This window comes from Anser anser (assembly GCF_964211835.1).
Source record: "Anser anser genome assembly, chromosome: 27".
In the NCBI taxonomy this organism is placed as follows: domain Eukaryota; kingdom Metazoa; phylum Chordata; class Aves; order Anseriformes; family Anatidae; genus Anser; species Anser anser.
The window spans coordinates 7308849-7318611 of NC_139748.1; the positions used below are offsets into that span (position 1 = coordinate 7308849).

Below are 9763 nucleotides of genomic sequence, written 5' to 3' on the forward strand. Positions count from 1 at the left end.
TGAGTGTGTGTGGGGGGGGGGGCACCGGGGGGAGGCGCTGGGCTTGGCCCTCCCCATTTTGGGGGACCGTAGGGCAGGGGCAGAGCGAGCTGGGAGGGGGCTGTCACCCTGCCGTGCCCCCAGCGCCCCCTCGCCAGGAGTCGAGCTCCTCTGTGGGATGTCCCCTCCGATGTCCCCATGGGAAGGAGCCCTGGGTCCCCTTTCACGGCGGGGGGGGGGGGGTGCTCGTTAGCACATATCTGCCCACTAATGAGGTGGTGCTGGGGGGGGGGCTTTGTGCCCCCATGGGGACAGCCGTGCCCCTTGGGACCCCTGTGAGAGGTGTCACCCCCAGTCCCCCTCACTGCCCTGCTTGGGTGGCGCGGGGGGGGTGGAGGGGTGGGGCAGGGGTGTGGGCCCCCCCGTTTCCGCGCAGAGCCCGGTGCTGTCACTCTCTTTATTTTCCACAGCAGCAGCTCGGCCCTGCAGGGCTCGCACGAGCCTTTCGCGGTGCATGGCCCCCCCGGGGGGTACCCGGCTTCCCCCCCGCTTCTGCAGAGCGGGAGTCCCCGGTGCCCCCCCAGCAGCTTCCCACCGCTGGTGCTTTTGGGAGGAATGGGCACCATAGGGGGCTGGGGAACCCCCTCCTGCCAGGCCCCCCCAGTCCTGCGGGGCTGCCCCCCCCCGGGGCGCTCTGTCCTGGGGTGGCAGCAGGAGGACGTCGGGGACGGCGTCGGGGTGCTCCCTGCGGCTCAGTCCCTGGGGCTCATCTGTAGGGAGGGGAGAACGAGCATGGAGCGGGGAGCCCGGGGCTCGCCCCCCTGCTCCCCGAAAGCACCCATCGGGGGGGGGCGTCACGGTGCGGGGGCTCGGGGGACGCACCCCCAGGGACGTCTTGACGGAGGAGAGCTTGAAGAGGACGCGTCGCCACTCCTCGGGGCAGACGGCACGCAGCTCCTCCGGCGTCATCTGCAGCAGCTGGTGGCCCGACAGCACCCCGAGGCACCTCACCGTGCTGGGGACGGACAGACAGACAGACAGACGGTGAGGGGCCGGGGGGCCTGGCTCAGCCGGGGGGGTGACCCCTCCAACGGGGGGCCGCGCGCTGGGGACTCAGGGGACGGCGCACATCCGCGAGAAGCCTTTGTCCTTCAGCCAGGCTGTCACCTCCGCCGGCGAGGAGCCCATGTGCAGGTTGGGGGGGCTGACCTGGGAGGGGGGAGAAAGGGGAAGAGGGCGGTGGGGTGACCCCATGCACCCCCCCTCCGGGTGCTGTTGGTGTGGAGGGGGCCCGGGGGGGACCCACCTGGCTCCTGCTGTCCTCGTGCCCCAGCGGCTCCAGGATGTTGCTGGGGACGTAGCCCTTGTGCCCCAGGCTGCTCTGCACCAGCCACCACTTCTTCTGCTGGTCCAGCACCTAGGGCAGGCGGTGACAACGGGGCAGCTCCCCCGGCCCCCCCACGCGGGGGGGGTCCCGCTCTGATTCCCCGGAGAACGCCCGCTGGGGGTCCCCAGTTTGTACCTCCAGCGTGTCCCCCATCCTGACGCTCAGCTCCTGCGGGTTCCTGCCCTGAAACTCGTACACAGCCCGCGCCAGCCTGGGGGGGGGCGAAAAGGGCCTGAAGGGGGCGGGGGGGGGCGGCAGCAGTGAGCACCCAGGGGTGCCCCCAACCCTGGCTGGATCCTGCCCAGCGCTGTTGCCGCAGGCCTGCCCCTACAGCGTCCGTGGGGCAGCGGGAGCACTTACACCTGGCCAGGGACATCCCCGCGTCTGGGAGCGCTCCCGTGGCCGGGCACGTCCCCGTTCCTGTGGCCGGGAAAGTTCCCGTAGCTGGGAGCGTTCTTGTGGCCGGTGGCCGGCAACTGTGCGGGGAGCAGAGAGGGGCGCGTGTTCAGAGCAAGGTGGGGAAACCGAGGCAGGCAGCGGGGTGTCCTTGCCCCCCCCCCCCCATGCCCTGTACCTGCTGCTGCTGCTCCGGTTTCAGCATGGGTGGGGGCAGCCACCCGTCGGAGAAGGTGGGGATGTAGGGGGGCACCTGCTCGCTGTGGGGGTACTCCGCCCTGCCAAGGCGCGAAGGAGGCGGTGGTGGGCGTGCGGCCCCCAAAGTGGGGTGCCCCCAGCCGGGGGGCGGCGCTCGGAGCCCCCCCCTCGGTGGCGGAGGCCCAGGGCCCACCTGGTCTTGTTCCAGGCGATGCCCAGCATCTTCCAGGTGCTGTACTCGTGCGGGTGCAGGGTCTTCTCCAGCAGCTCCACCGCCTCCGGGATCAGCAGCGGTGCCTCCACCGCCGGCGCCAGTCTGGGGTTGGGGGAGTTGTCCAGGACCTGGGTAACGGGCGGGGGGGCTCCCTCAGCACCCCGAGAGCTGCCCCGAAGGCAGGGTGCCGAGGGCAGCCCCTGGCTGGGGGGGGTCCTGCTCCCGGGGCACTCACGAAGGACAGGGTATCGAAGATGATGTGCAGCAGCTGGGGGGCGTCCGGGTTCTCTAGGTGCTGGTGGGTGATTCCCTGCGCAGAGAGAAATCAGAGCGTGGCCCCGTGTGGCCCCCCCGGCCCCACACCCCCCCGTAGCCCCAGCGAAGACGCCCCAGAGCCGCGGGGTCGCGTCCCGCCTGCCGGGACCTACCAGGAGGTTCAGGGCGTATTTCACCTTCTGGAAAAAGTCCTTGTAGCTGGCCTCGGGCGGCAGAGCTGGAGGGGTGCAGAGAGGGGGGCTGGCACTGGGACAGCCCCCCGGCACCTCCCCCCCCCCCCCCCCCCGGCACAGCCCCCCCTCCCCACCTTTGCTCTTCTTCTTCTTCTTGTTCTTGGTGCTCATCAGGCTGAGCGCATCCTTCAGCTGCTTCACGAAGAGCTCCATGTCGCCCAGCACGTGGTTGAGGACCGTCTGTGGGAGCAGCGTAGGGCCTGGTGAGCCGGGGGGGGGTCGGGGGGGGATGTGGGGGTGCGCAGGGTGCCACTTACCACGTCTCGTTCGGTGTCGGACATGATCTGGCCCGAGGGGTCGACCCAGGTGGTCTGCTGGACGGCTGGTGCTGGGGGGTGGTCCCAGCTGCCCCCCCCTGCTCCCGGGGAAGATGAGGCACGCTGTAGGGGACCCAGGCGTGCCCAGCACCCTCCCCACACCCCGACATGACCCCCCCGCGACTCACTGTAGTCCAAGGAGGATGATCTGTGCTGGGGGGGCGCAGGTAAGGTGGGCTCTGGGGTGGCTGCCCACCGCTCCGGGGCTCTGTAGGGGGCCAGCATGTACGGGGGGATCGGGTCGGACAGCTGCTCCGGGGGGGCCCTGGGCAGGGAGGGATGGGGGGGGCTGCTGAGGTGCCTGCGGTATGGGGCTGTGCCCCCGGCTGTGGGGGTGCCGGGGGTCCGCACCCATGGACGGGGGAAGGTGGGTGCTGAGCCAGGGGCTGGGGCAGCAGGGGGCCCACCCCCAGGAGGGTGTGGGGGGGTTACACCGGGAGGGAGGAAGGCAGCGGGCAGAAGGGGCCCACGCCCATGGGGAGGGGAGGGGCGCAGCGGGGGTCCCCCACCAGCAGGGAGAGCCCCCCCTCAGCCCCAGCCACCTGGGGTCCCCCAGCCTGGGCTAGGGGCAGGCCTGGGGGGGCCCAGCCCGGTTGCCCCCACGGAGGGGCCCCTTACCTGCGTCCGTACTGGTGCTGCTCCTCCTTGCACTGCTTCACCAGCTTCTCCAGGCTGCTCTTCAGGGTCTGGGCCTGGCACAGCCCCGCTGCCGTCAGCCTCCCGCCCTGGTGCGCAGCCCCCCCCTCGCCGCCCCCCCACCCCCCGTGCCCCGTCTCACCCCGATGCGGTCGCACTGGAAGAGCAGGACGCTGGTGCCGGGGGGGGCCTGCTCCTGCACGCTGACGGCCAGCACCGAGTCGTAGCTGCAGGCGTCCAGCAGGACCGCGCAGTCCCGCACGCTGCCCAGCGGGTAGCTCTCCAGCTCCTCCTGCCCGCGGCGCCGCAGGGGGCACGAGGGTTACGGGGCTGCACGGGGTTATAGGGGCTGCACGGGGCAGGGAGCTGCACGGGGTTATAGGGGCTGCAGGGGGTTATAGGGGCGCAAGGGGCAGGGAGCTGCACGGGGTTATAGGGGCTGCACGGGGTTATAGGGGCTGCACGGGGTTATAGGGGCTGCACGGGGTTATAGGGGCTGCAAGGGGCCAGGGGGATTACAGGGTTATCGGGGTGCAAGGGAGAAGGTGGGTGCCAGGGTTATGCGGTGCCCAGCCAAGAGCAGGGGGTGAGGGGGATATCGGGCTCCTGGGGGAGGTGCCCTGAGGCAGGGTTGCGGGTGCCACGGCCAAGGGGGTGCCAGGCTTAGGTAGGTTAACTTAGGTTTGTGGTAGGCGCCAGGGCAAAGGGGGTGCCAAGCTTATAGGGCTGCGATGACGGGGGTACCAGGGTTATGTGGGGTGCCACAGGAGGGGGAATGAGATGTATGGGGGTGAAGTGTCCGGGGTAGGTTTCATGGCCGGGGGGGTGCCAGGGACAGGGGGGCATTGGAAGGCTGATGCTTGTGGTGGGGCTGAGGGGGGTGCCAGGCATACAGGGGTGCCACGGCTGGGGGGAACACCGCGTTTATGGGGAGCTGGGTCCAGGATGGGTACCGGGGCTGGGGGGTGCCGGGGTGGGTGCCTGCTCCTGGCTGGCTGCCAGCTTTTGGGGGGTGCTATGGCCACGCGGTACCTTGCTCTCCACATCGCTCAGCACCAGCTCCTGGTTCTTGACGTGCAGGATGAGGTCCTGCCCCCAGACCCGGCCCTGGGCCTCCAGCGCCTTCAGGCGAGCCAGGCAGTCCTCGGTGCTGCGGATGTCCCTGTCCAGCCGCATGGTGAGCAGGTGCTGGGGGGGGGACACGTCACGGGGAATCACGGGGTGCCCTGGGGTGCCTGTCACCTCCCCACAGCGTGGGGCACCAGGGGGGTAGTCGTGGGGGGGCTCCTACCTCCACATGGTGCTGGAAATTGCTTTGGGGTTTGAGCAGGCTCTGGCTGTAGTCCTTGCGCTGGTCTGGGGGGGACACACGGGGGTCAGGGGTGGGCACGCGGGGGAGGGAGCTGGGTTTCGGGGGGCTTCTGCTACTCACTGTAGATGCTTTTCCCGCTGGGTCGGGCAAAGCTGTTGGAGTGGTAGAGGTGGGAGCTGTCTTCGGTTTCGCTACTGGCGGGACAGACAGATGGCGGTGAGTCCCACGGCCCCATGGCCACCGCGCCCCGCAGCACGGCTCCCGCCTCCCCAGCGCTGGGGGCACAGGGCACCCACCCTGCTGGGCACTCACTGGGACGGGGGGCCGCTCCAGCGGCCGAAGGGGTCTCCCATCTTCCTGGGCAGCGATGGCAGCGCCGGCGGTGGGGGGGGGCCCGTGTGTGGCTGCTGGAGGGGATGCAGGCGGTGTGCTTGCCCCGGCCCCATACGGGGCACCCGGTGTGGACCCGACCGGTTTGGGGCCATGCAGGGTGGGCAGCGCCCTGCCAGAGTCCAGGGTCTGGCCTGGAGGGCTGGGCTCGGTCTGGGTGCGGGGTCCTGAGCCCAGCACCCAGCAAGGTCCCCAGGTTGCTGCGTCACCCCCGTGGGTCCCCAAAACCATTGGTGGCCCAGGACCCACCCTGTGTCCACCCCCCCCCCCCGCCAATGGTCACCAGCAGGACCCCTGCCCCATCCCAGCACCGCAGGGTTCACCCGGTGGCCGGAGCCCCCCCTGTCCCCCCGTCCCCCCCCCCCCCCCCCCGATCTGGGGGACACCCAGAGGTCCCAGCTCACCCAAACCCCGGTGTTGTTCCCTCGGGTGCCCGGGCTGGAATTGCGCAGCTGAGGGTGGCACAGGGCAGGGGTAAGGGCTTGACGTCGGCACCGCACCCGGCTGCTCTTTGCCCGAAGGCGTCTGCTTCGAGTGTGGGGGGGTGGGGAATAGGGAAACAGGGGGGTGGGTGTGAGCACCTGGCACAACCAGCCGCCCCCACCCCGCTCACCCTGGGCACCCCTGGGGCACCTGCCCTGTGCCGTGGGTTCCCTGCCCCGGGGGCACCTGGGGGGATGCAGCCCCCAGCAGGTGGGGTGCCCCCACCCCAAGCCCAGGCTCACCCCCGCCCCTGGGTGAGCCCCGGTGACGTCTGATGCCGGTGGCCCTTCTCCCACAGACCGCGGCGCCTCTGCCCTCTGGGTAACCCCGGCCCGCCTAGCTCGGCCGAAACTGGGCAAGTGGAGGGGGCCTGGTGGGGAGCCCTTCCCGGGTGCCAAGGAGGGGCCGGATCCGGCGCGCGGGTCCCCAGCGGTGACCCCGCAGCGTGGGGCTTTGTCCTTTGTCCCTGGGCAGGCAGCCCCGCTTGGTCCCGTGGGGGTCTCCCCCTTGCAGGATCCGGCCCTGCCACCCCCCAGAGCATCGGGGAGGAGCAGCCCCCCCTGCGCCAGCGCTGCTCTGTGCCACCACTGGGCCTCGGGGAGGTGGGCGCTGGCCGGGCTGTGGCCGGGCACGTGTCCCTGTGCCGGGGGGGCCACGCACCATCCCTCCTCGCCTGGTGCGGAGCGGTGGGGCTTTGGGGTTTAGTTTGAGGCTTTGGGCTTCTCCGACCTGATCCTGATGCATCTGGGTCAGATAAAGGGGTGGCAGGGCTGCAGTCGCTGTGTCCCCTTGACCCCCCCCCCCGACAATTCTGAAGGAGCCCTTGTCCCCACTGCGCCCCTTGCTCGGCTCCCCCCAGCTCGGAGGAGAGGCAGGAGCAGGGCAGGGAGCAGGGAGGGCTGCAGGGGTCGGGGTCGTGCCTCAGTTTCCCCGCGGCGCAGCCCCTCCCCTGGCCGCCAGGGGGCAGCAGGGCCCCGTGCGGCCCCGTCCCCAGAGGTCGCCCCCCCCCCCCCCCCAATTTTTGGGGGCCTCCGGACCCGCAGGGCCCCCGAGGTGCCCGGTGCCAGCCCGGGTCCCGCCGGCCACACTGTGCTCCCTGCTGCTGGGAACATCCGTGTGACACTGCTCCAGGGGGACACGGGTGTCCTGCTGCGGGGCATCACAGATCCCGTGGGGTTCGGGGCTACAGCCCCCCCCCGCTATGCCAACCCCCCCAGTAGATACAGAGACACGCGAGGTAATGGGGTGTGTCTGTGCCCCCAGCCTCGTCCGCCCTGTCCCCAAGGGTGAGAGAGGGGGGGACCTAGAGGAGAGGGGGGGCACGGGGAGGGGGTTGGGGTACGGGGCAAAATGCCTCCCACCCATCCTCCTGTGTGGCCCAGTCCTGCTCGGGGCAGCGTACGTGGTGTTTGGGATCTGCGGCCGCCCAGGCGTGCCATCCCCACAAGGCTCCCACTGCCACCAGCCAGCGCCGGCTGCCCTGTGGCACGGTGCCGCTGCATCACCCAGCAGGCAGGAGGCCACCCAGTGACCCTTACTGGGAGCACTGGGGTGCCCCCTCCCACCCAACCCGGCCCTGCGGCACCAGGTTCTTCCCCGGGGACTGTCCCCAGCGGTGGCCCTGGGGACGTGCCGCGCCGTGGTGTTGTGAGGAAGCAAAGTCCCCACGCTGGCCATAAACCCTGCGTCCTTTGGGCACTCATTAACCCAGGCGCCGGCACCACCCGGTCCCGGCCACAGGGGACGCGGTGACACCGGCTCAGCCTTGGGTGCCAGCAGGGACAGGAGAGCAGCCCCCGGGGATTTATGCTGGGGGATTATTTCATCACCGCTTTACGGATCGTGAAAACCCCATGCGGGGTTTTTCTCTGGCAATGCCCGTGCTGCCTCCCATCCTCTTGCCCCACACCTCCCAGTCACCCCACTGGGCAAACTGGGGATGGCATCAGCTGCGGCACTACTGTAAAATATTACAAAACGTGTTATTTTTCCTTCCCCCACTGACTGCTCTGGCTCACAACCAGAGGTGTTTGCCTGTGCACAGCCCCGCTGGGCCCCGTTGCCCTTCCCCAGGCTCGGAAAGTCCCCGGGGACAAAAAGCATCCTTGGGAAGAGCCAAGAGCAGAGCTGGAGGCTCTTTCCCAGCCCAGCGGCCCCGAGCAGAGGCGGAGGACGGGGCAGAGCACAGAGCAAGGAGCTGGACTTGGCCGCCGCTCCAGTGCCCGCCATCAGAAAACGCCATTTCCAGGCATCCCAAACAAGGTGGACTTGGAGCAAAACCTGGGGGCTGCTTTTCTGCAGAGGGACGTGAGAAGCAGGGCTGGGCACCGGGTGCTGGTGGGGGCTGCTGCCCCCACATTCCCCTTCCTGGGGCCATTTTGGGTTTGGGAACCCCCGGGTGTCAAAATGAGTGAAACCAGGGGGTTGGCCACAAGACACGGCGCTTTTGGGGAGGAAAAGGCCCGGCCTGGAGCTCCCGTATGTGTCCCCCCGCTAGGTTTTCAGCGCTGGCCTGTATTGCTGCGTGGGAGCCCTGAGGGAATTTTCTGCTCCAGGCTGGGGGGGGGGACACAGGCACATGCGAAGGGGACAGCCCCAGGGACACGTCCTGATCCCAGCGCGGGGATTTTTCTCTTGCGTCTGCTGGGGCTACAGGGGCAGGATCCGGCCCCAGGGTTGGGGCAGACTTGGGGGTGTGCAGGCAGAGAGGGACAGCAGGGCCGCGGGTTCCGGGAAGGGCCGGTGACACATCGCTCCCGGCCAGGTGCCACCGGGGCCGCGGTGACGGAGAGCAGCTGCGGCTCTGGTGGCTGGGTGCCGGCCAGCGGCGCTAACCACCGGCAGCCTGGGTCCGTCCCCACGTCAGCGGGGCGGGCCGCGGTGTACCCGGACCTGCTGCCTAATTGCTGGGGACCGGCAGCTCCTCGTCATTTCACCGCCGGGCAGGGACGTGGGGGGCCGTTAACCCCGTGGGGGCTGGGAAACTGCATCGGACCTGTCTGCCTGGGCCAGAGGAGTGGCTTGGCTCGGCACAGCTCGGCACAGCTCGGCATGGCTCAGTGTGCTGCTTGGCACAGCCCCCGGGGCCGGGACGTCCCTCTCAGCAATGCCCAAATCCACCAAGTCCTCCTGCCCTCTGCGTGGCCTCTTCAGCTGTGGCAGCAACGATGTGCCCCGATGTCCCAGCTGTCCTGGGAATGGGCTGGGATGCCATTTTGGGGTGAAAAGGGGAGAGATGGAGGGATGCTCAGTGACGCCTTGACGTCACTGTCCCTGCCTGCTCCTCGTGTCCTGCTCGCTCATTCCCCGCTGTCACCCTGGGCTGGGGCGCATCTGGTTCTCTTACGGTGAGTGTGCGGCCGTGGTGACGCTCCCGGGTCGCGTCCTGCCTGGGCGGTGCTGGCGCCTGCCCCGCAGGGTTGCCACATGAGGGCATCATGAAGCGGGTGCAGGTGACGAGCGCTGGATCCCTGTCACCCCGCTGTGTCCCTCTGCCCTGTGGGTGCTGCCTCCCCTCCGCCTTCATCCCCAGAGGGACCTCTTGGTGTCCCCACCAAACCACTCGCTCCTGCGAGTCCTTGGGTGGCATTCCCTTTGCAGGAGCAGGAGGACAGCTCCAGGGGATTACTGGTGCACCAGCTTCCCCAGATCCCTCCTGCAGCATCCTCGGAGGCTTTTGAAAGCAGCACCTGAGCAGCCTCCTCCTCTCACCTCCTCTCCGTGAACCCGCTGCTGCTGCTCCTCTCTCTCATTTCTGCAGGGTGCTGAGAGGATGCTGGCGGGCGGCCGGTGTGCCGGGACAGCTGCGCAGTTGGTGGCCCATGGCTAAGCTGCAGAGACCCGGCTGGAGGCTGGTAATCTTCACGTGTTGAGGTTTTGCTCTGAAGAGGCCAAAAAGTAAAACAGCAGCCACGGAGCTGTGATGGCTGAGGAGTGCTGGGA

At 69.3% G+C, this 9763-nt stretch overlaps 1 protein-coding gene across 1 annotated transcript; it reads right to left on the bottom strand.

Annotated features, from left to right (window-relative positions):
- Positions 1-94: 94 nt before the first annotated feature.
- Positions 95-6521, bottom strand: EPS8L3 (EPS8 signaling adaptor L3). The gene is given in 18 exon segments (XM_083813026.1): positions 95-994; positions 1109-1279; positions 1281-1396; positions 1502-1598; positions 1727-1842; positions 1941-2040; positions 2154-2302; positions 2410-2484; positions 2603-2667; positions 2758-2863; positions 2941-3265; positions 3619-3692; positions 3779-3928; positions 4669-4824; positions 4928-4992; positions 5069-5142; positions 5261-5355; positions 5743-6521. Coding segments are annotated over 17 exon segments (2550 nt in total). The 5' UTR covers positions 5302-5355; positions 5743-6521; the 3' UTR covers positions 95-324.
- Between the last annotated feature and the right edge of the window lie 3242 nt (positions 6522-9763).